The following is a 27,675-nucleotide window of genomic DNA, read 5'->3' on the forward strand; positions in this document are numbered from 1 at the left end:
TACCAGACGAGGAATAAGGGTCTTATCTAGCGAAACGATCTGTCATTTTCTAAAAAATTAAATGTATATGCTTTATAAACACAAATGATCGCTTCCGTATTCTTCAAAAAGCTTACGCTGTATGTCCTACGCCTTCCCTATTCGAATTATGGAATGAATGCGGCGCCAGTTCCATTTTTTCCGTAAGTAGAATAGGGAAGACATACATCAGGGTCCCGGGCCATACATGTGACAGGACATCCACCCCCAGCGGGGTTCTCCTGTCCTTGACTGAAAAAACAGTGGGCAGTGCATGTTTTCTGCAGATGTAAAAAGTTTCACATAAGCCCAGCAGAACCGATCCTATATCTGTGACACTATTACAGGGTGGAAGCGCTACTCCCTGATCTTCAATGCTCTTAAATGTTTGTTGCCCCATATTAAGAACATCTATGTCAATTGCAACAGGGAAAGAGATTGAGTAACTCCTTGCCTGTGAATGACACCACAGTTGCGTTGTTCTTTCAGACTAACACATGGGTAGGGTTTTGGTCCTAAAGAGCCGCTGTCCTGCAGAGTTTAGCTCCAACTCTAATCAAACACCGAACAAGCTAACCAGGATTACTAAGGCTTTAGGCAGGTGAGTTTTTTTTCAGGTTTGGAGCTAAACTCTGCAGGACAGCGACTCTCTAGGGCCGAACTTGTCTACCTCTGGACTAACACATTTCAGCGCCAGAAGGACCGCCTTCAACTCCAAATAATTTATGTGACGCTCTTTCAGTACTGACGACCACTCCCCTCTTACAGAGCTTTCATCGCACAGAGCTACCAATCCATGTCAGGATGCATCTGTCGTCACCACTATACAAGACGATTCCCTCTGCCAACAGATCCGAGTTTCCACAGGGGATCAGAGCTTGAACGATGACTGCTATCATCGAGGCCATAAGCCCTAGCAGCCACAGAACTGTAAGGAAACTCACTTGCCCAGCTGAAAAGGAGTCAATAGCTGCAAAAATCTGCTGCCCTCCATGCTGACAGCACAGCTGTGTTCTGCACTGAATCTATCTCTAAAGCAACATATAAAATCATCTGGCTCAGTACCAATGAAATCTTTAGAGAGATTTATTAAGAACACCAGAGCTTGAAAATGGGAGACAAGTGCTTGTGTTTGTTACACTGCTTGTTCCCTGCTGTCTGCTGAACTGCAAAGAAACTTGTACGCAATCCGCTCGGAGAAAAACCTTGGAAACTTTCTGCACCTTGTAACACCTGAGGTGCCTTGCTAAACAAAAAACTAGGATGTAGGACAAATCTTGGATAGGGTGCAAGCCCCCAATTTTCTTTGGGAGGAGGAAGTAACGGCTGTAAAATCATTTTTCCATTTTCCCCTGTGGAACCACCTGAAGGGGGAAGCGTGACCACTTGAAACATGTCATCAGAGAATTCCTCACTCCCAACAAGTGAGACAGAGTCCTCATGGCACTCAACGTCCTGATCAAAGTCAGGGGCAAATCAGGTCTTCCTTCAAAATCGGGTCTACATTAGGATCCCAAGTGATTCAAATGGCTCAAATGACTTTTAATAGGTACTCTCAGTGCCTGATTCCTATAAAATCACGTTATGATAAATGCTATTTGACCTGTTTTATAATGACTATTAATGTCTGTATTACTTATCTTATTTACTAGCATAGCATACAGATACCTGCTTAGCCTGATGGCTTAGTTTATCCAAAATAAATTGCCCAGCTGTTGAAGAAAATCACTCAACTGTCATTGCACAGTCACCAGTCAGAACTAATGATGGAGCAGAACTGTTGAAGGAGGTTTTCAAGGCTCTGCGATGGAGGAGTTACATAAGCGTTTGAGTATTCATACATTTTGTTATTATTATACAGAGTATATGAATGGTTATAGCAATGAATGCTGCATTTGTAAATTCTATTGTATGAAAAGGAATGGCAAAGTAAAACTGTTGAGAATCAGCTGAGGCTCTGTCATTTCTTAGTTTACTTTATTTAGCTCAGGAGTGTTTATTATGTGGCTGCGAGTGGGAAAGAAAGCGCACGAGATGAGACATTTCAATTGTTAAAGGGGATGTCAAATGCATTCTGACTTATAAAAGAGAAATGTCAAAAAATGAGTTGGGCATATGACAGAGTAATTCTGTGCCAAATACACTCTTTCAGGGTTCGTATTTTTTTAAGTTTTGGAAGGTTTTTTTTTTTTTTTTTTTTTTTTTTTGAGTATGGTCCTGTATGATGTCATAAAGGCAGGGATTCCTTGTATGGGTACTTCTCCCGGAAATGCACACACACACACATCAACCAGAGCGAGAGCAAGAGAACGCCCATCAATGTGCTTCATCTCGGGTTACGAATGTCATCGGCAGCGCTGCACAGGACTTGCTCGAGAAAGATTTGTCATTTTGTTTTTAGACCACGAAATCAACAATGTCACCAAAGAAGTGTGTTTTTGGCTGTGAGGGAAAGATAACATCACGGCATTTCGGTGACGAATGTTTTTTAAACAAGGTTCAGTTTGACATGGGATTTGCAGATCGTTTGAAACTGGAAGATGGAGCGGTTCCAGCGATAAAAGATCCCGGTCAGGAGTCAGGACCGCAAGCGGTAAGTAAAACTGCATCAAATGTCTGTGTTGTTGGCAATCGGTGCGTGAGTGCATCTAATGCTCGTGACTCTTTAGCTCCGTTCACGGCACGCTTCCAGGAGCTTGACTGTTTTTGGAAAGAAGTGGTACAGCGTATCTGTCTTTTATAAACCTGATAAAACTAAAGACTCTTCAGAGATATGAAGGATGCAATACTACTCTATACTACTCAAGATTCACATGAGATTGGCAGCAATTGTGTGTGTGCGTGTGTGTGTGTGTGTGTGTTATGTCCCCTTTAAGAGAATGAATTAAGAACACATTTATACATAGTTAACCAAACCATAATTTATTTTCATACTGCATGACAATTACAGTACAGCTTCAAATCTATTATTAATCAATCAATAGCTGCAATAGTCAAACAAGTAAATAATAAGCATATAAGTTTTGATTATATTTATTAGATTCATGTGCGTATATGTATTTGTATATTTTACATTTTAAAGTAAAGTAAACTAGTGGCAATGAAAGCTGACTGTGTTGTCTCCTCTCAGTGACTGCAAGAAGCTGAACAGTGTCAGCTTAGTTTGTCCTGTTCTTTTGATGATGGTGTAGGGTGTTCCAAATGAACAGTTATTGTCAGTGAAGTCCACTTCAACGGATATTCAGTGCTCAGGGAGCAGTGAACACTCAGTAGGGACCATGTCAATCAGAATGCACCTTTTGGTTGCTCATTCATCACATGGTCACACATGAACACAATCCATTACTATCTTTTACAAAAGTCACTTCACTGCAGAATGTAAACTCTATAGTGGTGTTTACACAAAGTCCTTAGTTTTTATTGGGAGTTGTGATGTGGGCGTGTCCAGTGCTGCGACAAAAGTTGAGTAAAGTTTAACTTGTGCTTTATCTTAACGTGATGTCTTACTATCGGTGCGTTCCAAACAGGATATTTTGCCCTCCGAAGGGTACTTTGGAGTGAAAACAATCATGGCCGCCATATTGAAGGGTCGTTCCAAACCGAAGTGCTCAAAACTGGCCACTTCAAAGGGCCCTTCGGAATGAAGGATTTCAAAAGGTACAACTGCTGGACACTTTGGGCCCCCATGATCCTTTGCACAGGGAAGTTGTTTGACGTCACAGAATAGGTAGGAGGTTAGGAGTTCGATTTTACCTATAAATGTATATATAGTATTTTTCTATACTACTGCAATATTTATATGAGTTAGCTTTGGTACATTAATATGGTCAAAATGACATTGTACTTCAACAAAAATACTTTACAGCTTCCTTTATCAGTCCATTCAAATGTTTCACATACATAGACACAATATACATTATATTAAAAGAAAACACCGGCAGTAGCTTATAATGTTACTACATTACATGAATGCGTATTAATGCAAAGAGTAATCTAGGGGAAAAAAGATGAAGGCGCCTCCTTGATTGTCTCGTTAAGATGATGCTGAAGTGTGTTCCAAAAAAAATAGTTTTTTTGACCCCTACACCCTTCATCCCTTGGAAGCTCTCACTCCGGAGGGTAAACCCTTTGAAGGGATTAGGGCATAGGGATGAGCCCTTCCGAACGGAATGCAGGGTATGTGTGGAGGAGCATTCATTTGTTGTTAGTTCTTATAGGTTATTCACTGTTACGGGTGCACTGATGATCAATTCTGTTTTCTCTATTTCCTGTGACGGATTGTTTGTAGAAAGAGCGATTAGCGGGAGCCTACTTTCTGTTGACCGTATTGCATCGATTTCTGCTGTATAGTGTTTCCATCAAATAAAATCAAATGTAAGCTAAGTTCAGCAGTAGCTCTTTTGATGATGACCGACAGCGAACGAGTCATGAAGGACTATCCCACTATCTTGCTCATATGTTGCGACTGGATGCTGCTTCAATGTGGCTACAACAGAAATAAGATGAGGGAAACACATTTACACAAACATTACAAAAAAAAAAAAAAAAAAACACATATAATAAATCTACAGTGCAACAGTAAAATAATTATTTCACTTTTTTATGATTTGATTACTGACAGCTAAATGACTGTTGCAACTGAAAGAAAATACTGTTTAAAATGTATTGACTGTATATTTTCTTCTTTACTGATTATAAAGAGAAGATCACATTGAGGATCTCACACTTACTGATTCTCATATTCAGAAGAGCCTGAATGGTGAACAGCAGGTCTGGGATGGACAGTCTATGTGAAAGACACATTGACTATTAGACAGATTACCTGACTTTGAAAGCACAAACTCTGTCACATGTGTAGTTTTTGATATTTTACTTACTGTGAGTGTGTTATATAGATCAGAAGATCTTGACTTCGGGTCAAGAGCTGCATATGTTCCTGTGCTGGGAGAATCATTCTACAGGGAAACAGAGAGAAGGACTTACAATACAAAACAAGTGTTTTTAAATAGTTACCATGACAGTAAGTGTCCCTAACAACACATACACAAAAGTGTCCATCTAAAACAACTCTGGACCTCGAGATCCACTTTTTTCTGCAGAGTTTAGCTCCAACCCTAATGAAACACACCTACCTGCAACTCTGTAGTAATCCTGAAGGCACTAGCTGCATCTGAAAACCTTGGCAGCTGATTGTTGCCCCGCTGCCCTATCAGGTAATGACTTAGCAGGCAGCATTTCCTCACACAGGTACCTCATGAAACTGATTTCAGACAGACTAATGAGGCAGCATAACGGTTAAACGATCAACAACAAAACAGAGGGAGCTTTGGTGACAACAAAGTGAGTATTTAATTACTACAATACTAATTTCTCACTAGAAATGTCATCAAAAGTGGAAAAGGTTGGTCAAAATGTACATTTTACGCACAAACTGGTCACCAACCTCTTCATTTTTTAGCTCATCTGCCATGGAACGCAACATGCAGGATTGTGGGATATTAAAGGCATGAAGGGATACATCTGTGCTGCCTTCAAAACTCGTTCAGATGAAGGTATCTCAGGAGACAGGATGTGGAACGATCATTGGATTCGGATGTGACTCGTTACCTTCCTACTTCCGTATCCTGCCTGCAGAGGCGGCATTTTTCAGTTTCCGGACGCAGACCTTGAGTAGCTTGTTCAGGTGTGTTTGATTAGGGTTGGAGATAAACTGCAGGAAAGTGGACCTCAAGGTCCAGAGTTGATCTAAAGTGTAATCACTCCACAGTCTCTTTCTCCTCACATTTTGACTACAGCAGTAAACACACGAGTGTGATAATACACGTGTTATACATGTAGAAAGAAGATCCAACTGATTTACTGAATTATTTGATCATCTCACCTCATACTCGTGTATTACAGATCTTCTGTTTTTCCTTTTCCTCTGACTGTTAAAAGACAACACAAACAAGCCATTTATTTTAATAATGTCCTTTTGTATTTATTTAAAAGCATTTTATTTCTACTCTTTATTGATCGATTTTGTTTACATTATGAATATGATGATTATGATGATGATGATAATGAATAATCCTCCAGATGTCGCTGCGATCACAATCACATTCCTACCAGCACCATGATGAACTGAAAGAGGAAGATCATCATGATTAATTCTCCAAACCGATGAATGATGTGAAGATACAGGAGTGTCTTAAAGGATTAGTTCACTTTCAAATAAAATTTTCCTGATAATTTACTCACCCTCATGTCATCCAAGATGTCCATGTCCTTCTTTTTTCAGTCGAAAAGAAATTAAGGTTTTTGATGAAAACATTCCAGGATTTTTCTCCTTATAATGGACTTCAATGGACTCCACAGTTTCAGTGCAGCTTCAAAAGGCTTTAAACGATACCAGACAAGCAATAAGGGTCTTATCTAGCGAAACGATCGTACATTTTCTAAAAAAAATAAAATAAAATAAAATAAAAAATAAATAAAATAATAAAATAATAATACAACTGTGTATGCTTTATAAACAAATGATCGCATTGCAAGTGCTTCTGCTTTCCGTATTCTTCAAAAAGCTTACGCTGTATGTCCTACACCTTCCCTATTCTACTTACAGAACGAATGCGGCGCCAGTTCCGTTTTTTACAAAAGTTGAATAGGGAAGGTGTAGGACATACAGCGTAAGCTTTTTGAAGAATACGGAAAGTGGAAGCAATTGCAAGGCGATCATTTGTTTATAAAGCATATACAGTTGTATTTTTTTAGAAAATGACCGATTGTTTCTCTAGATAAGACCCTTATTCCTCGTCTGGTATCGTTTAAAGCCCTTTGAAGCTGCACTGAAACTGTAATTTGGACCTTCAACTGTGGAGTCCATTGAAGTCCACTATAAGGAGAAAAATCCTGGAATGTTTTCATCAAAAACCTTAATTTCTTTTCGACTGAAGAAAGAAAGACATGAACATCTTGGATGACATGGGGGTGAGTAAATTATCAGGAAATTTTCATTCAAAAGTGAACTAATCCTTTAATAAAAGCTTCACCTGTGACAGTTACAGCGTCTGATCTCTGAGATCCATGTTGATTGTGAGCCTGACAGTAGAAGCGTCCACTCTGTAGTGCACTGAAACTCTGTCCAGATCCAACAGCTGAGCTTTCATTCTCCTTAAACCAGCTGAAGTTCAGAGCAGGAGGGTTTGAATCACTGCTGCAGATCAGAGTCACTGAATCTCCTGACACTATTTCACCAGATCCAGATATCAACACTAAGACGTTCCTGGGAGGATCTGAAACAGAAAAACATATATAATCATTAACAATTACAATAAATTTTAAATGTAACGTCACAGTTACTGAATCATCATTAACTCACACATGACGTTTAAAGTCACAGCATCAGAGTATTTCTCTCCATGTTCATTGATGGATCTGCACTTGTATTCTCCACTGTCATCAGAGCTGATCTTTGAGATGCTGTAGATTCTTCCAGATCCTACAAACGTTCCTCCTTTAAACCAGCTGATTTCTGCAGGAGGGTTTGAATCACTGCTGCAGATCAGAGTCACTGAATCTCCCTCCATTATTTCACCAGATGGACTGATGGAGATCACTGGATTCTCTGGAGGATCTACAGGAGAAATATGTAATATCAAGACTCCACATGAAAAATAAGAGTGTGAATAATATGTACATGGTATATGGCATTTTTTTCTATTCTTTGTAATGTTTGAGCCTTTTTAGATTGTATTTATTATATTATGTTAATTATTAATATTCTATTTATAATTTTATTTGATATTTAATGTGTTTTATTCTTGATTCTAATTTTTAACATACTCTGGATTTGTCACAAGAGTAATTTTGCTGTGTCACACAATGACAATATATAAAGCGTTTGAACTTGAACATGCATGTACATTACAGTATGGCCTCAGAGTCAAAAATATGAATATTACATATATAAATGTGACTAGTTGGATTTTGCACACATGGTCTGAGTCTAGAATTGCTTCACATTCAAGTAAATGGAAATTTACATTCAAGCATCATTCACCCCACCAATGTACTTTTATTTCTGTTTTTACAGAATTTCGCATAAACAACATGAATTCTTGGATCCAACATGAATGGGGACATAAAAGTGAAGCTTGTTATTTCATAGAATCATTTTGAATCATTCTTCTGTTAAAATGAATGCATTATTTGAGCTTTAAAGTGTTTAAAATCACATATATTGTTCACATTTTGTGCTGTACTGTTGAAACAGTATTTTAACGTTGTTTTAATGATCAGCCCAGTTTACTTCCACTTTTAAACAAAAGGAGGGACAAATGAACTCTACTGGCTTTAGAAATAAAACTTCAAAGAATATACTTACATCTGATATTGAGTTGAACAGCAGGAGATCTGTAACTGTGTCCATCTACACCACAGCTATATCTGTCTGTATCTTCTCTGCTGACTCTCCAGAGGTTGAGCTGGTTTCCAATAATTCCTGTAGTTAATGGCTGTGAGTTTCTGTACCAGATGAATGTTGCTCTGTCAGTCAGAGTGCAGCTGCTTTTACATGTCAGACGGACTGAATCTCCCTCTGTCACTCTCTCAGGAGACTCCACCTGAAGATCTGAACACAACACACACATTATATCTAGTGCTGCTGTCATACACTGATTATTATTCAACATAATGCACAGAAGAAGAGAGAAACCTCATGAAAGTCACCTGTGACAGTAAGAGTCACTCCTGGTTTACCAGTCCATTTACCATCAGGTATATCAGTGATGAATCTGAAATAGTACTCGTGTGAATCCTTCAGTGTCACATGACTCAGTCTGATGGTGCAGTTCTGCTGTTTATCTCCCAGATACTGAAGCCTCTGTCTGTATTCAGGGTCCTTAGACAGATCTGGAGGCTTTACACCCCTAATAAAGGCTTTTGTCCAGAACACTTTCTTGATCTGATATCCAGCAGGGTATGTATAAGTGCAGTTCATTATCACTGATGAGTCCTTTAGTGCACAGATGTGTGAAGGACTGTAACTCACACTCCACTGGCTACAAACTCCTGAAACACAACATTGACAAGGAAATAATGAAAATGCCCATCTATGAAAACTTTATTTTACAAAACTGGTGTTTATATAAATGAAGAACTACACTTATGTGTAAACTCTACAGACAGACAGAAGGTGATGAAATACAGAAAAAGAAGAATAAACTCCAACCATGAAAAACAGTTTCAGCAGTCAGCATTATGTCAGTAAAAACCTAAATAATATAATTTTGTTTGGATGCAACAAATAAATTTCAACACATTTTTAGTAGATATTTTACTGGTGATCCACTAGGGCTAACAGCAGGACTAACTTGACCAGGCTGATCAGTCACAATCTTTGTTTCTAATATTGAGTTATTATCAGTCACACAACATTTACAGGAGAGACTCACCTGAAATCATGAGCATAAAAACCAGAAGAAGAGAAGGAGCCGGTATCTGTGACATCACTGCAGAAAACTAAATCATTCACAACAGCACAACACGTCATCTTTAGCTTCAAAAACACAATAACAACTTCAGTCTATTGTACTGTAAACACTGTAAAAAATGATAAAACTACTTTAAAATCACGACTGTTAGTAATTTTCCACTGTTGAAAATCATGTAAAGACGACACTGGGCACACATGAGCTCTGGATGTTCAGAGGTTATTATGAAAGAAAATGTTTCTCAGAAGTTTCTTCTGTGAATGGAGATTCATTAGTTATTCAATATTCATCACTGAACAAGTGTAACTCTTACCGTGTTGTAGTTTCAGACACAGCAAACAGACTCCAGGAGAGTGAACTGCAAATGCGAGCTGAAAACTTTCTTCTGCTGTTTTTGCAATTTTTTTCCTTCCTCTTTTTAAAGTCTATTTTAGTGACCGGCCCCATGCCAAAACAGGAACAACCCAAACGAAACTACATGCAAAGAATAAAAAAGTGAAATATGATGTAAGAATGATTAAAAAAAAAAAAAAAGTGTATGAATGCATGACTGCAGAGCTTTCAAAATAATATTCAAATGAAACTCTCAGTGTGAAGAGAATCTTCCTGTCATCATGATCAGTATTTATGAGGTTTCTGAATAGTCAGTGTTTGAAGAGGCGTGTCTGCTGAAAGAGACGCACTGCTATGATTGGCTAACACTTGCATTTGAAATAAGTAGGGCTGTCCTCGACTAAAGATTTTTCTGGTCGACTAGTAGTTGTTCATTTTAACTGATTAGTCGACTAATCACACTTTTATTAATAAACCATGTAAATCATAATAATGAGCCTTTAATTGCCTACATAGCCATCAGTGCTCAAGCACACGCATACTGAGTGACAGTTTAACATGAAGACACCGGTGCAATCACAAAAGCGGTTCCCTTCCGTCTAACTCAACTTGTAAAATGTCATCTAAGTTTTAGTAAGAGTCACACCAATGAACCTGATTTGATCTTAGATGGAATAAGTATATTTAACAAACAAACAAACAAACAAACAAAAAAGTAATAATAAGCATTTTTGACAAATTCTTCAGAATAAAACATGTTCCTAAAGTCAAATTTTACTGGGAATCTCTTATTGAGTTTATAGGCTGGACAGAAGTCTGGCTGTTACATCAGAAGTTTTGCATTCCCAATAAGACTAAAGTTGTTCATTTTAAGATCTTGCATAAAATATTTCCTGTGAATGATACTGTGGTAAAATATATGGATGTTGACAGTTATTGCTCATTTTGTGGGAATAAGGATGAAACACTGATCCATTTATTTTTTCAGTGTGACAAAACTCAAAACTTTTGGAATAGTTTATATCTTCATGTTGTTAACACTTTGATTCTTCCAAATGCTTTCAGTTAAAAGATATAATCTGTTAATATAAAGGTACAACTAATACTCCAATGAATTTTTGGAGTTTATTTTTTTTGTTATTATTTTTTATTTTGTTTCGAAATGTTTTTATTTATAAGCAAAAAAACTCACAGACTACTTTTTCACATTTCTTAATTGAAATTGCCATTTCTCAAATCTCTTAGGTTGATTAAATACAAGAAAAGTGACAGATTCTTGAAATATGATATTTGTTTGTTTGTTTGTTTGTTTGGTAATGCCACTGATGGATAATGTTTGTGTCTGTGATGACGCTGTTTGCTTCCAGTTCCTCACACACATACACCACTCGAACCTTCCGTAAAATAATCTTTCATTAAGGTCGGAAAGGGTGAAGCGAAATACAACGACATTCGCGGGCTTCACTGCACATGATGCTCTGTGAGAGACGCGCGCTTTGTTTGATGTTGCTGTGCGCGGTCTCGCCTGTCGGTATTTTCCTTACAAATGCTCTACTAAGGCATGTCGTTTGGAATGCAGTGGACTAATATATTTAAAATATGAGACTCTCTTACAGAAGGCTGCTTTCGATTTCAAATGCTGACGCTTTGTTTGTGAAGTGTGCTCGCGCAACTCCGTGTAAGTGGTTTAATGTACCTGCGTCTCAAAATGGTTTTATGACGCAAAAGTCGTTTAGTCGTTTATTTAATTATTTATTATACTCGTTATAATCACGGAAATTGAGAATCGTTATCATTTTGCGAGCAAAGTTGGAGTGTTTATTAATACTTCAGGTTATTTCCCGCTATAAGGTAAAAATATAGCCTATAATCATTCATAGCTGACTCATTCCATTTATACCGTCTTGTGACAGGGGCGCAGGAGACATTTTCAAAGTGGGGGGGAACAAACTGTAAGCAAAAGCCCAGATAGTAAGATCAGATTTCCAGATATTGGACCACCACTTCAGGCTCACCATCGGACCACCATCATATATTAAACTTGCTCTCTTCCACTCTCGTTAACCACAACTGAGGTGCCCTTGAGCAAGACACCGAACCCCCAATCACTCTCCGGGCAGCGCAGCAAAAACGGTTGCCCACTGCGTGTGTGTGCACTTGGATGGGTGAAATGCAGAGGACAAATTCTGAGTATACTTGGCTAAACGTCACATCATTAATTTCTAATTTCTTTCTTAAATAAAATAAAACAGCGACAAACTTAAAAGATAGAAATAAAGTTAAATAACAAATATAAAAACATCTACAAAGAGAAACACATTTTACAGCTTTCTAATTTTTTAAACATAACTGTATTTAGGTATTGTTTAACTTCTGATTTAAATAAAAAGGCTTATTTCCTCTAAATTTACATTTATGAATACAAAATTTAGCTAAAAGAAGTTTCACATTTAAGTCTGAGTGTAACTTCACAGAGAATGACTGAGACCCCGTCCACACGAAGCCAGATATTTCCCTCTCCGATCTTTTTTTTTCCTCGTCTCAAGAAATATATGCGTACACACGAAACCACTGAAACCGGCTCAAAACGATGTAGTATACATGCCAGACCAGTATGTGGCGCTGTAATTCTGCCACAGAGATACACTTAAAACAGAGAATAAGACTTGGAGCATGCGCTTAAACCTTGCGCGCTGTATACAAACTTTAGTAAAGCTTAGAAATAACGCTTTATTTTGGCTCAGTAGCTTCTGCAGCACAAACACAAGCATCTAGAGTCTGCTATTGTTGTTGCTGTTTTGTGCTGTTAGGGCGTCTGACTAAGGTCCACATGTAGGGTGATGACATCATCGTTTCACAAAACATACGGATGGGCTGTACACACGAAAACACAAGGGCTGCATTTTCAGATTTATCCACTCTGGGACCCGGTTTCAAAAAATATCGGATTCACCTTCTGAAACCGCTGGATTCGTCTGGACGAAACGCCTATCCGATACAAAATTTTTGCGTATACACCTAAACGCGTCTCTGTGTGGACGGGGCCTGAGTAAACCAGGCTTATAGACAGAGTTAACAAGGCTAATGAGCAACAGCTGAATGCAATGAGTGATGATGAGTCCGGGCAAAGCATTATGGGGTATGTAGTCCATGACTGAATAGCAGCGGTCTGGGAGGAGAGCCCTCTGGTGGCTGTTCTGGGTACACCAGCTGGTGACTCTGACAACATGATGGACTATTCACTACTCAATTTTTTTTACTTTTTTTATTTTATTAACTATATTATTTTTACAATTTATATTATATATACTATTTGCTATTTTATTTATTATTAATAATAATAATAGTATGCTATACAATAAAATTACATCTGTCCTTATATTACACTTATATTTCATACAATTTATAGTTGTATAACCTGTATACATTTCTTTGTTCTGCTGAACAAGAAAGAAGATATTTTGAAGAATGTTTGTATAATTGTTTGCACAACTGTTCAGCAGAAAAAAAAAAAAAAAAAAAAATTATAAGTTACGACGCTCAAAGTTCAATGCAAAGGGAGATATTTTCTTTTACAGAAATCACTTTTTAAGGACTCCAACAAATGGCTGGTAGGGACTACAATGAGCTTCTTCTTGGGTTACTGACATCACAAACCCTAAAATTTACATAAATCCCGCCCCCGAGAACACACAACAAAGGGGGTGAGGCCATGTTGGGCTGCTTTAGAAAAGAGGAAGAGTTGTTGTAGTAGAGTGTTGTTGCCATGACAATCCTCATTTTGGCTGCATGAGATTCTCCAGCTTTGTTGTTGTTGAGCAACTGAAGCGTGAGCTGTTAAAGCTCCGCCCTCTTCTGGAAAGGGGCCGGGAGCAGCAGCTAATTTGCATTTAAAGGGACACGCACAAAAACGGTGTGTTTTTGCTCACACCCAAATGGGGGCAAATTTGACAAGCTATAATAAATGATCTGTGGGGAATTTTGAGCTGAAACTTCACAGACACATTCTGGGGACACCAGAGACTCATATTACATCTTGTGAAAGGGGCATAAGGAGCAACGCAACAGCCAATGAAATATACATTGATGTCTATGGAAGCAGTAATAGCAATCCATTCAAATATAATTTGCCGACGTTTATTCATATCAGATAAACATTGTGTAAGTAACTATAAAGCTCACTCACTCTATTGTTCTCCCAGTTCACCGGCCACATGTATTTCAGGACAAATGGATGAATTCACGTTATACAGGTGCTGGTCATATAATTAGAATATCGTAAAAAAGTTCATTTTTTTATTGTAAATTATTTTAAAAAATGAAACTTTCATATATTCTAGATTCCCTACATGTAAAGTAAAACATTTCAAAAGTTTTTTTTTTTTTTTAATTTGTTGATTAGAGCGTACAGCTAATGAAAGTCCAAAATCCAGTATCTCAAAATATTAGAATATTTACATTTGAGTCTCATTAAATGACCATCCCTACAGTATAAATTCCGGGTATCTTTTGTTCTTTGAAACCACACTAATGGGGAAGACTGCTGACTTGGCAATGGTCCAGGAGACAATCATTGACACCCTCCACAAAGAGAGTAAGTCACAGAAGGTCATTACTGAATGGGGTGGCTGTTTACAGAGTGATGTATCAAAGCATATTAAATGCAAAGTTGACTGGAAGGAAGAAATTGGGTAGGCAAAGGTGCACAAGCAACAGGGATGACCGCAAGCTTGAGAATACTGTCAAGTAAAGCCGATTCAAACACTTGGGAGAGCTTCACAATGAGTAGAATGAAGCCGGAGTCAGCGCATCAAGAGTCACCACACTCAGACATCTTCAGAAAAAGGACTACCAAGCCACTTCTGAACCAGAGACAACGTCAGAAGCATCTTACCTGGGCTAAGGAGAAAAAGAACTGGACAGTGAACAGTGGTCGAAAGTCCTCTTTTCAGATAAAAGTAAATTTTGCATTTCATGTTGAAATCATGGTCCCAGAGTCTGAAGGAAGACCGGAGAGGCACAGAATCCAAGCTGCTTGAAGTCTAGTGTGGAGTTTCTGAAGTCAATAATGATTTGGGGGGGGCGTGATGTCTGCTGGTGTTGGTCCATTGTGTTTTATCAAGTGCAAAGTCAATGCAGCCATCTTCCAGGAGATTTTGGAGCACTTTATGCTTCCATCTGCTGACAAGCTTTATGGAGATGCTGATTTCCTTTTCCAGCAGGACTTTAGCACCTGCCCACAGTGCAAAAACCACTTCCAAGTGGTTTGCTGACCATGATATTACTGTGCTTTATTGGCCAGCCAATATGCCTGACCTGAATCTATGGGATATTTTCAAGAGAAAGATGAGAAACAGTCGATCCAACAATATACAGATGATCTGAAGGCTCAATAGTGCCTCAGCAGTGCCACAGGCTGATCACTTCCATGCCACACTTCACTGATGCAGTAATTTGTGCTAGGAGCAAGTCATTTGCTGTAATATGTCCTGCCGATCAAGTATTGAGTGCACAAAAGAACATACTTTAAAGAACTTGAACTTTTCTGTTTTGCAAATCCATTTTTTGATTGATCTTAGGAAATATTCTAATATTTTGAAATACTGGATTTTGGACTTTCATGAGCTGTACGCTCTAATCATCAAAATTTAAAAAAAAAAAAAACTTTTGAAATGTTTTACTTTACATGTAGGGAATCTAGAATATATGAAAGTTTCATTTTTAAAAATAATTTATAATAAAAAAATGAACTTTTTGATGATATTCTAATTATATGACCAGCACCTGTATATATTAAGTTCAAGGTCATTACATAGGTTTTTAAATGACAAAACACTCACTTGCACATATTTGAGAATCGGAATATCAGATAGTTGATGACATGGTGAGAAAAGCAATACATCTGTCATACAGTGTGGCCGGCTGGCCGTGGTGTGTCACGTGACAACCATGGTGCGTCGTCTAAAACTACAGTCGCCTTAACTCTGGGAGGTCAGCCAGAAAAAATTTTAAACTTATGTGTGAAAGGGTTATTTTAATTTTAATTAAATTTAATTCAAAATTGAATCTAATTTTATCCCAACATCCATTTTCAAATAAAGTCGTTGGGTGACAGTTGTTGTCAACTCGTGTAGTGTGTAACCTCCTGTTGTGGATCATTTACGTAGTGTGAACACCACAATGACTTCAAGACTCCACAGCCAGTCATATAGTCTGAACAGCACAGCGATCTGCCGACGTTTAAAGTCCTGTAGTGTAAACTTGGCTTAAAGGATGATCTTATAGTTAGGGGTCCAAGCCATGATATTAATGTTGCCCACTAGAGGGAGCCACAGGATAAGGAATCATTTAAGCCCAATCCTTTTCCATCTGTTTCCATCCATTGGAATTGAAATAAATGTATTTAGTTCAGTTGTTTAACTATGGTGTACTGACAGTAAATCTGTGAAATACTTATAGATAATTAAATATTTATTGCTTTTAGACCCCAATAAAACACATTTTTCAAGTTGCCAGATACAGTTAAATATAATGCTGTCCATTTAAAATGAAGAGACAATTTTACGTCTTTTTTACTATAATTCAAAATTTCTATAAAGACATTTATTGTTGTGGTATGAATAATAAAACAAGCATTTGTGTGTTAAACTGCATGCATAAGGTAAAAAAAAATGAAAAGGGCCTTAAGATAAATACTTCAGATTTTGAGCTGCAAATTATCTTCAAAAGAGAAAAAGCTAAAGGCACAAGAGAAAAAAAAAATGTCAGCATGACATCAGAGCGAGTCGTACTACACTCGGACACATTTCTAACTGGCACGAATCTCACGGATGATTGGTTCAGCGCAGATTTTGCTCACCTCAAATGAGCCTAGTAGGCTTGTTCGAGATGAATGGGAACTGTGCAGACCGATCTGCGTATGACATCAAAGTACCACAAGGGCGATTCAAAAGCATAAGGAATCGTTTGCTCTCCTATCGCTCTCGTGGTACTTTGCCCTGCAAACAAGCCAACATTGAGAATTTGCTTATTTGCAAAACGTTGGCCCCTTAGCTCTGGCCCTGGACAGGGCAGCCCTCACTTAGCCTCCAGGAAGCCTTAGTGCTGTTTTATTGAAAATAATAAAGTTTGAAGTCACCGTTATGAAGGTAAGAGCTTGCTTTAGCTGGGCTCTTGACCCTTGACTTCTTTATTTTAATGTTTCTCTGGCTGCTGTAACTGTGTGTTTCTGAAGCACATTTCCTATAGCAGCAACTAAAGCAAGCTCTTACCTCCATAACGGTGACTTCAAACTTTATTGTTTTCAATAAAACAGCACTAAGGCTTCCTGGAGGCTCACTGAGGGCTGCCCGTGCAGGGCCAGAGCTAAGGGGCCAATGTTTTGCCAATGAGCAAATTCCCTAAGTGGGCCCATAAAGGGCCAGTGCAGGCTTGTTTGCAGGCTGATGTCATACGCCGATCGGTCTGCACAGCGCCGATGCCTCTCGAACAAGCCTATTGTCTTCTGAGGAAATGAGCCAAAAATATTACTGATCTGGTGACACACTGATGTTTGTCCAATCAAATGCTCTGATGAGTGAGAAAGTCCCTCCCCTAAACCACCCAACACTGACAAGTAGCAAGTAGCAAATTAGCAATTCATGTTCAAGACTGTGACGTAACTAAAAACTATTGGATATTTTTAAAATGGACAAGCCCATTGACGCGCCTCACCCAAACTTCCTGTTTCAAAAGAAATACACCAACATACCACAGAAAACTGCTCATTAATCACTAATTATACGATCCAAACAGGTCACAAACTTCAGAACAAAATGAAACACTCTTTATATCTAAATTAAGCAGCAACTAGTTGCTTTAGTGCATCATAAGTTGAAATGAAACAGAGACTCACCGTGAATCATGAGCAGAAAGATCAGAGGAAGAGCAGGAGCCATTCTGACCAACATCAGCATAAAATATATCTATAATACATCATAAATCATCACTCATATACTCATAAACAGTGTATGTTCATCACTCTAAACAGCTCTTAGTGTTAGTAAGATCTTTGAACATCTGAAGATTATTAATGCTCAACATCAGTGTGTGTAAATGAACTGATCATTAGATGTACAGAAGATATTTCTCATGTCAGGAATCGTGTTATATGAGCTTCATCTATAGAAATAATCATCAGTTTTTATTTTTAAGTATGAATGTGTTTGTCTTACCGTGTTGAAGCTCATCAGATCAACAGCAACCAAATGACTGACTGTTTTAACAAAAGCACTTTAGCTTTACAGTGAAGGACTTCCTGTGGTTAACACTTTATTAATGACAGGGCTGAAAATATCAGTTTCCCTCCTCCTACATGAGAACAACACTGAACTATAACAAAAGAAAAAGAAATATATTTAAATATAGTTACTCAATATATTTAGAGAAGAGGATTGTGTAACCACTTGTCCCACTGGATATTTCACACTTATTATGAAGGTTAGTTGATGTTTTTGCTTTCAGAAAGATTCTTTTGTCTGTCGCCCCCTACTGGACATCTTTGATTATTGTGTCACGTGATTCATGCTTCTGTACAGCATTAGAGGCAAGCAGGTGATCAGAGGATTTACTGATGTGCAGAACTTAAAGGGATAGTTCACCCAAAATGAAAATTATCCCTGATCTACTCACCCTCAAGCCATCCTATGTGTATCTTCTTTCAGACGAACACAATTAGAGTTAGATTAAGAAAAAAATATCCTTGCTCTTCAAAGCTTTATAATGGAGAATCAGGAATGGCGCTCCTGATTTTGAAGTCCAAAAAAGGTGTCTTTAACTACTATGTACTTCCATTGAAATTAATAAATTGATACAATACACTTCTTGTGTATAATCATGTTTTTACATTGTACTTATATTTAAAAAAACAAAAAACAAAAAAAAAAACTGCATGTAATTACATCTGTACTTAATTTCTGTAATTATATTTATAATTACACTATTGACCCATCCTTTACACCTTAACCTGCCCTTAAACCTACCCATACCACTAAACCTGTCCCTAACCTTACCCGTATCCACATCAATAGCAGCAAAAGCGTACAATACAATATGAACACAATGATTACATTTGTTTTGAATGTAATTACAATGAGTGTATTTATTTTTGGATGTAAGTACACAGTAGTTAAGGACACCTTATATAAAGTGGGACCAAAATATCCATATTTAACACTTTATAAGCTAAAATAACTAGCTTCCGGTAGACGGCCTACATAAGTCAACTTGTGCCACAAGAGTAACTTCTGATGTGATGTATGATGCAGGATGTTGAGTGTTGTAATCTTAGACGCCTCTCGCTGTTAAAACAAATAGGGCTGGGCAACAAACTCAAGCTCCTCTTCTCTTATATTGAAATACTCCAACATTTCTCTTTAAAATTTATCATTTTAGACTTCTAATTTGTGACCAGTGTTTTGTTTTGCTCTATCCTCTGTGCTTCTGATTCGTCAGTGCATCATGCGTCAGGTCAGAGATTACTGTTTTGGCGTAAGTCGATTTGCGTAGGCCGCCTGCCGGAAGCTAGTTATTGAATTATTTTAACCACATTGCTTTGCTCCAGAAGGCCTTTATTAACCCCCTGGAGCTGTGAGGATATTATTTATGATGGATGGATGAGCTTTTTTAGAACAAAATCAGGAGCGCCATTCACTACCATAATAAAGCTTGGAAGAGTCAGGATATATTTTAATATAACTCTGACTGTGTTAGTCTGAAAGAAGATAGCTATATACACCTGGGATGGCTTGAGTGTGAGAAAATCATAGGATAATTTTCATTTTTGAGTGAACTATCCCTTTAAGACATATTTTATTAAAAAAAATATATATATATTTGACTTTTCTGTAATTCGCTAAAGTCCGGATGAGATTTAACTATGCAAAGTCCTTCAGTATCTGTTAATTGTACATCAGACTCTTTTATTTATTTATTTCCCATTAAATGACCGATTCATAATTTGTCAACAACTATCAGTATTCTATTTTGAGGAGGTTTCTTATGATCAGATGTCGTGGAGCACTATAGACTCCAAAACAAAACTGACTGCAGTTCAACATTAATAATAAATCAAGCAAGAACAACTGAAAAGCAATGAAATAATGCCCAATGTTTAACAAAAGTAACGTCACTGAATGAAGTAGTTTTAGCATTTTTCATTCTCTCAGTCTCTCTTCCAGAAATGAAATGATGAAAACAGACCAAACAGAGGAACCAGGAAATCAGAGAAGTTTCATCATGAACTCTAAATGTTTAGCTGCTTCTTTATGTATCAAGATAATTGGATTAGAACAAAACCTTTCAAAGAAAGAAAGAAAGAAAGAAAGAAACTGACAAAGCAAACAACATTTCAAAACAATTAAATTAGACACAAGCCAAGAAAAACAGACAACTTGGAAATTCTGGAACAATTAAACAATAGTGGTGAGAACAGTTTTCTACACTATAAACCTCTAAACAGAATTCAGTGACATCAGCAGTCGCTTCTACAAATGTGAGAAGATTTACTGCACAATTAATGAAATCCACTGAAAACAATTAATATTACTTTGATTTACAGTTAGGTTGACTAGATGTCGGGAAAACCTCCCCATTTTACAGCAAACTCAAACAGTCTGCAAACATACTGCAGAAAGCCTGACCATCACAGTCTGCAGGTAACCAGAGCAATTGTGCAGTAATTATTTTCACCAGCAGAAGGCGCTGCGAGCTACACTGAGTGCTTAAAGGATTAGTTCACTTCTGAATGAGAATTTCCTGATAATTTACTCACCCCCATGTCATCCAAGATGTTCATGTCTTTCTTTCTTCAGTCGAAAAGAAATTAAGGTTTTTGATGAAAACATTCCAGGATTTTTCTCCTTATAGTGGACTTCAGTGGACACCACTGTTGAAGGTCCAAATTACAGTTTCAGTGCAGCTTCAAAGGGCTTTAAATGATACCAGACAAGGAATAAGGGTCTTATCTAGCGAAACGATCTGTCATTTTCTAAAAAATTAAATGTATATGCTTTATAAACACAAATGATCGCTTCCGTCTTCCGTATTCTTCAAAAAGCTTACGCTGTATGTCCTACGCCTTCCCTATTCGAATTATGGAATGAATGCGGCGCCAGTTCCATTTTTTCCGTAAGTAGAATAGGGAAGACATACATCAGGGTCCCGGGCCATACATGTGACAGGACATCCACCCCCAGCGGGGTTCTCCTGTCCTTGACTGAAAAAACAGTGGGCAGTGCATGTTTTCTGCAGATGTAAAAAGTTTCACATAAGCCCAGCAGAACCGATCCTATATCTGTGACACTATTACAGGGTGGAAGCGCTACTCCCTGATCTTCAATGCTCTTAAATGTTTGTTGCCCCATATTAAGAACATCTATGTCAATTGCAACAGGGAAAGAGATTGAGTAACTCCTTGCCTGTGAATGACACCACAGTTGCGTTGTTCTTTCAGACTAACACATGGGTAGGGTTTTGGTCCTAAAGAGCCGCTGTCCTGCAGAGTTTAGCTCCAACTCTAATCAAACACCGAACAAGCTAACCAGGATTACTAAGGCTTTAGGCAGGTGAGTTTTTTTTCAGGTTTGGAGCTAAACTCTGCAGGACAGCGACTCTCTAGGGCCGAACTTGTCTACCTCTGGACTAACACATTTCAGCGCCAGAAGGACCGCCTTCAACTCCAAATAATTTATGTGACGCTCTTTCAGTACTGACGACCACTCCCCTCTTACAGAGCTTTCATCGCACAGAGCTACCAATCCATGTCAGGATGCATCTGTCGTCACCACTATACAAGACGATTCCCTCTGCCAACAGATCCGAGTTTCCCCAGGGGATCAGAGCTTGAACGATGACTGCTATCATCGAGGCCATAAGCCCTAGCAGCCACAGAACTGTAAGGAAACTCACTTGCCCAGCTGAAAAGGAGTCAATAGCTGCAAAAATCTGCTGCCCTCCATGCTGACAGCACAGCTGTGTTCTGCACTGAATCTATCTCTAAAGCAACATATAAAATCATCTGGCTCAGGACCAATGAACTCTTTAGAGAGATTTATTAAGAACACCAGAGCTTGAAAATGGGAGACAAGTGCTTGTGTTTGTTACACTGCTTGTTCCCTGCTGTCTGCTGAACTGCAAAGAAACTTGTACGCAATCCGCTCGGAGAAAAACCTTGGAAACTTTCTGCACCTTGTAACACCTGAGGTGCCTTGCTAAACAAAAAACTAGGATGTAGGACAAATCTTGGATAGGGTGCAAGCCCCCAATTTTCTTTGGGAGGAGGAAGTAACGGCTGTAAAATCATTTTTCCATTTTCCCCTGTGGAACCACCTGAAGGGGGAAGCGTGACCACTTGAAACATGTCATCAGAGAATTCCTCACTCCCAACAAGTGAGACAGAGTCCTCATGGCACTCAACGTCCTGATCAAAGTCAGGGGCAAATCAGGTCTTCCTTCAAAATCGGGTCTACATTAGGATCCCAAGTGATTCAAATGGCTCAAATGACTTTTAATAGGTACTCTCAGTGCCTGATTCCTATAAAATCACGTTATGATAAATGCTATTTGACCTGTTTTATAATGACTATTAATGTCTGTATTACTTATCTTATTTACTAGCATAGCATACAGATACCTGCTTAGCCTGATGGCTTAGTTTATCCAAAATAAATTGCCCAGCTGTTGAAGAAAATCACTCAACTGTCATTGCACAGTCACCAGTCAGAACTAATGATGGAGCAGAACTGTTGAAGGAGGTTTTCAAGGCTCTGCGATGGAGGAGTTACATAAGCGTTTGAGTATTCATACATTTTGTTATTATTATACAGAGTATATGAATGGTTATAGCAATGAATGCTGCATTTGTAAATTCTATTGTATGAAAAGGAATGGCAAAGTAAAACTGTTGAGAATCAGCTGAGGCTCTGTCATTTCTTAGTTTACTTTATTTAGCTCAGGAGTGTTTATTATGTGGCTGCGAGTGGGAAAGAAAGCGCACGAGATGAGACATTTCAATTGTTAAAGGGGATGTCAAATGCATTCTGACTTATAAAAGAGAAATGTCAAAAAATGAGTTGGGCATATGACAGAGTAATTCTGTGCCAAATACACTCTTTCAGGGTTCGTATTTTTTTAAGTTTTGGAAGGTTTTTTTTTTTTTTTTTTTTTTTTTTGAGTATGGTCCTGTATGATGTCATAAAGGCAGGGATTCCTTGTATGGGTACTTCTCCCGGAAATGCACACACACACACATCAACCAGAGCGAGAGCAAGAGAACGCCCATCAATGTGCTTCATCTCGGGTTACGAATGTCATCGGCAGCGCTGCACAGGACTTGCTCGAGAAAGATTTGTCATTTTGTTTTTAGACCACGAAATCAACAATGTCACCAAAGAAGTGTGTTTTTGGCTGTGAGGCAAAGATAACATCACGGATAACATCTATTCAACAGTGCTTTGATCTGCCTGCATTGACACTATTCTTTAAGAGCTGCTGTGCAGCCAAATAATGTACCAGTTATCAATGTAAAGCTGCTTTGACACAATCTACATTGTAAAAAGCGCTATATAAATAAAGGTGACTTGACTTGATCACGGCATTTCGGTGACGAATGTTTTTTAAACAAGGTTCAGTTTGACATGGGATTTGCAGATCGTTTGAAACTGGAAGATGGAGCGGTTCCAGCGATAAAAGATCCCGGTCAGGAGTCAGGACCGCAAGCGGTAAGTAAAACTGCATCAAATGTCTGTGTTGTTGGCAATCGGTGCGTGAGTGCATCTAATGCTCGTGACTCTTTAGCTCCGTTCACGGCACGCTTCCAGGAGCTTGACTGTTTTTGGAAAGAAGTGGTACAGCGTATCTGTCTTTTATAAACCTGATAAAACTAAAGACTCTTCAGAGATATGAAGGATGCAATACTACTCTATACTACTCATGATTCACATGAGATTGGCAGCAATTGTGTGTGTGCGTGTGTGTGTGTGTGTGTTATGTCCCCTTTAAGAGAATGAATTAAGAACACATTTATACATAGTTAACCAAACCATAATTTATTTTCATACTGCATGACAATTACAGTACAGCTTCAAATCTATTATTAATCAATCAATAGCTGCAATAGTCAAACAAGTAAATAATAAGCATATAAGTTTTGATTATATTTATTAGATTCATGTGCGTATATGTATTTGTATATTTTACATTTTAAAGTAAAGTAAACTAGTGGCAATGAAAGCTGACTGTGTTGTCTCCTCTCAGTGACTGCAAGAAGCTGAACAGCGTCGGCTTAGTTTGTCCTGTTCTTTTGATGATGGTGTAGGGTGTTCCAAATGAACAGTTATTGTCAGTGAAGTCCACTTCAACGGATATTCAGTGCTCAGGGAGCAGTGAACACTCAGTAGGGACCATGTCAATCAGAATGCACCTTTTGGTTGCTCATTCATCACATGGTCACACATGAACACAATCCATTACTATCTTTTACAAAAGTCACTTCACTGCAGAATGTAAACTCTATAGTGGTGTTTACACAAAGTCCTTAGTTTTTATTGGGAGTTGTGATGTGGGCGTGTCCAGTGCTGCGACAAAAGTTGAGTAAAGTTTAACTTGTGCTTTATCTTAACGTGATGTCTTACTATCGGTGCGTTCCAAACAGGATATATCGCCCTCCGAAGGGTACTTTGGAGTGAAAACAATCATGGCCGCCATATTGAAGGGTCGTTCCAAACCGAAGTGCTCAAAACTGGCCACTTCAAAGGGCCCTTCGGAATGAAGGATTTCAAAAGGTACAACTGCTGGACACTTTGGGCCCCCATGATCCTTTGCACAGGGAAGTTGTTTGACGTCACAGAATAGGTAGGAGGTTAGGAGTTTGATTTTACCTATAAATGTATATATAGTATTTTTCTATACTACTGCAATATTTATATGAGTTAGCTTTGGTACATTAATATGGTCAAAATGACATTGTACTTCAACAAAAATACTTTACAGCTTCCTTTATCAGTCCATTCAAATGTTTCACATACATAGACACAATATACATTATATTAAAAGAAAACACCGGCAGTAGCTTATAATGTTACTACATTACATGAATGCGAATTAATGCAAAGAGTAATCTAGGGGAAAAAAGATGAAGGCGCCTCCTTGATTGTCTCGTTAAGATGATGCTGAAGTGTGTTCCAAAAAAAATAGTTTTTTTGACCCCTACACCCTTCATCCCTTGGAAGCTCTCACTCCGGAGGGTAAACCCTTTGAAGGGATTAGGGCATAGGGATGAGCCCTTCCGAATGGAATGCAGGGTATGTGTGGAGGAGCATTCATTTGTTGTTAGTTCTTATAGGTTATTCACTGTTACGGGTGCACTGATGATCAATTCTGTTTTCTCTATTTCCTGTGACGGATTGTTTGTAGAAAGAGCGATTAGCGGGAGCCTACTTTCTGTTGACCGTATTGCATCGATTTCTGCTGTATAGTGTTTCCATCAAATAAAATCGAAAGTAAGCTAAGTTCACCAGTAGCTCTTTTGATGATGACCGACAGCGAACGAGTCATGAAGGACTATCCCACTATCTTGCTCATATGTTGCGACTGGATGCTGCTTCAATGTGGCTACAACAGAAATAAGATGAGGGAAACACATTTACACAAACATTACAAAAAAAAAAAAAAAACACATATAATAAATCTACAGTGCAACAGTAAAATAATTATTTCACTTTTTTATGATTTGATTACTGACAGCTAAATGACTGTTGCAACTGAAAGAAAATACTGTTTAAAATGTATTGACTGTATATTTTCTTCTTTACTGATTATAAAGAGAAGATCACATTGAGGATCTCACACTTACTGATTCTCATATTCAGAAGAGCCCGACTGGTGAACAGCAGGTCTGGGGTGGACAGTCTATGTGAAAGACACATTGACTATTAGACAGATTACCTGACATTTGAAAGCACAAACTCTGTCACATGTATAGTTTTTGATATTTTACTTACTGTGAGTGTGTTATATACATCAGAAGATCTTGACTTCGGGTCAAGAGCTGCATATGTTCCTGTGCTGGGAGAATCATTCTACAGGGAAACAGAGAGAAGGACTTACACTACAAAACAAGTGTTTTTAAATAGTTACCATGACAGTAAGTGTCCCTAACAACACATACACAAAAGTGTCCATCTAAAGCAACTCTGGACCTCGAGATCCACTTTACTGCAGAGTTTAGCTCCAACCCTAATGAAACACACCTACCTGCAACTCTGTAGTAATCCTGAAGGCACTAGCTGCATCTGAAAACCTAGGCAGCTGATTGTTGCCCCGCTGCCCTATCAGGTAATGACTTAACAGGCAGCATTTCCTCACACAGGTACCTCATGAAACTGATTTCAGACAGACTAATGATGCAGCATAACGGTTAAACGATCAACAACAAAACAGAGGGAGCTTTGGTGACAACAAAGTGAGTATTTAATTACTACAATACTAATTTCTCACTAGAAATGTCATCAAAAGTGGAAAAGGTTGGTCAAAATGTACATTTTACGCACAAACTGGTCACCAACCTCTTCATTTTTTAGCTCATCTGCCATGGAACGCAACATGCAGGATTGTGGGATATTAAAGGCATGAAGGGATACATCTGTGCTGCCTTCAAAACTCGTTCAGATGAAGGTATCTCAGGAGACAGGATGTGGAACGATCATTGGATTCGGATGTGACTCGTTACCTTCCTACTTCCGTATCCTGCCTGCAGAGGCAGCATTTTTCAGTTTCCGGACGCAGACCTTGAGTAGCTTGTTCAGGTGTGTTTGATTAGGGTTGGAGATAAACTGCAGGAAAGTGGACCTCAAGGTCCAGAGTTGATCTAAAGTGTAATCACTCCACAGTCTCTTTCTCCTCACATTTTGACTACAGCAGTAAACACACGAGTGTGATAATACACGTGTTATACATGTAGAAAGAAGATCCAACTGATTTACTGAATTATTTGATCATCTCACCTCATACTCATGTATTACAGATCTTCTGTTTTTCCTTTTCCTCTGACTGTTAAAAGACAACACAAACAAGCCATTTATTTTAATAATGTCTTATTGTATACATTTAAAAGCACATCTTATTTCTACTCTTTATTGATCAATTTTATTTACATTATAAATATGATGATGCTGATGATGATGATGATGCTGATGAATAATCTTCCAGATGCCGCTGCGATCACAATCACATTCCTACCAGCATCGTGAGGAACTGAAAGAGGAAGATCATCATGATTAACTCTCCAAACTGATGAATGATGTGAAGATACAGGAGTGTGTTAATAAAAGCTTCACCTGTGACAGTTACAGCGTCTGATCTCTGAGATCCATGTTGATTGTGAGCCTGACAGTAGAAGCGTCCACTCTGTAGTGCACTGAAACTCTGTCCAGATCCAACAGCTGAGCTTTCATTCTCCTTAAACCAGCTGAAGTTCAGAGCAGGAGGGTTTGAATCACTGCTGCAGATCAGAGTCACTGAATCTCCTGACACTATTTCACCAGATCCATTGATCAACACTGAGACGCTCCTGGGAGAGTCTAAAACAGAAAAACATATATAATCATTAACAATTACAATACATTTTAAATGTAACGTCACAGTTACTGAATCATCATAAACTCACACATGACGTTTAAAGTCACAGTATCAGAGTATTTCTCTCCATGTTTGTTTCTGGACTTGCACTTGTATTCTCCACTGTCATCAGAGCTGATCTTTGAGATGTTGTAGATTCTTCCAGATCCTACAAACGTTCCTTCTTTAAACCAGCTGA

General features: G+C 38.3%; 1 protein-coding gene across 1 annotated transcript in view; it reads right to left on the reverse strand.

The window, feature by feature from the left end:
• LOC127497496 (B-cell receptor CD22-like) overlaps nucleotides 1-18,119 on the reverse strand; it is a 32,445-nt gene extending 14,326 nt beyond the window's left edge. Inside the window, exons 1-8 of the mRNA XM_051866013.1 lie at nucleotides 18,038-18,119; nucleotides 17,719-17,788; nucleotides 9,805-9,965; nucleotides 9,453-9,519; nucleotides 8,728-9,069; nucleotides 8,384-8,629; nucleotides 7,379-7,633; nucleotides 7,050-7,292 (exon numbers count right to left, since the gene is read on the reverse strand). Of these exons, the coding sequence (XP_051721973.1) occupies nucleotides 7,050-7,292; nucleotides 7,379-7,633; nucleotides 8,384-8,629; nucleotides 8,728-9,069; nucleotides 9,453-9,507 (1,141 nt within the window). The 5' untranslated portion in view covers nucleotides 9,508-9,519; nucleotides 9,805-9,965; nucleotides 17,719-17,788; nucleotides 18,038-18,119. The remainder of the gene's footprint in view (nucleotides 1-7,049; nucleotides 7,293-7,378; nucleotides 7,634-8,383; nucleotides 8,630-8,727; nucleotides 9,070-9,452; nucleotides 9,520-9,804; nucleotides 9,966-17,718; nucleotides 17,789-18,037) is intronic.
• Nucleotides 18,120-27,675: the final 9,556 nt, after the last annotated feature.

The sequence above is a fragment of the Ctenopharyngodon idella genome, chromosome 1 (genome assembly GCF_019924925.1).
Source record: "Ctenopharyngodon idella isolate HZGC_01 chromosome 1, HZGC01, whole genome shotgun sequence".
NCBI classification, from domain to species: domain Eukaryota; kingdom Metazoa; phylum Chordata; class Actinopteri; order Cypriniformes; family Xenocyprididae; genus Ctenopharyngodon; species Ctenopharyngodon idella.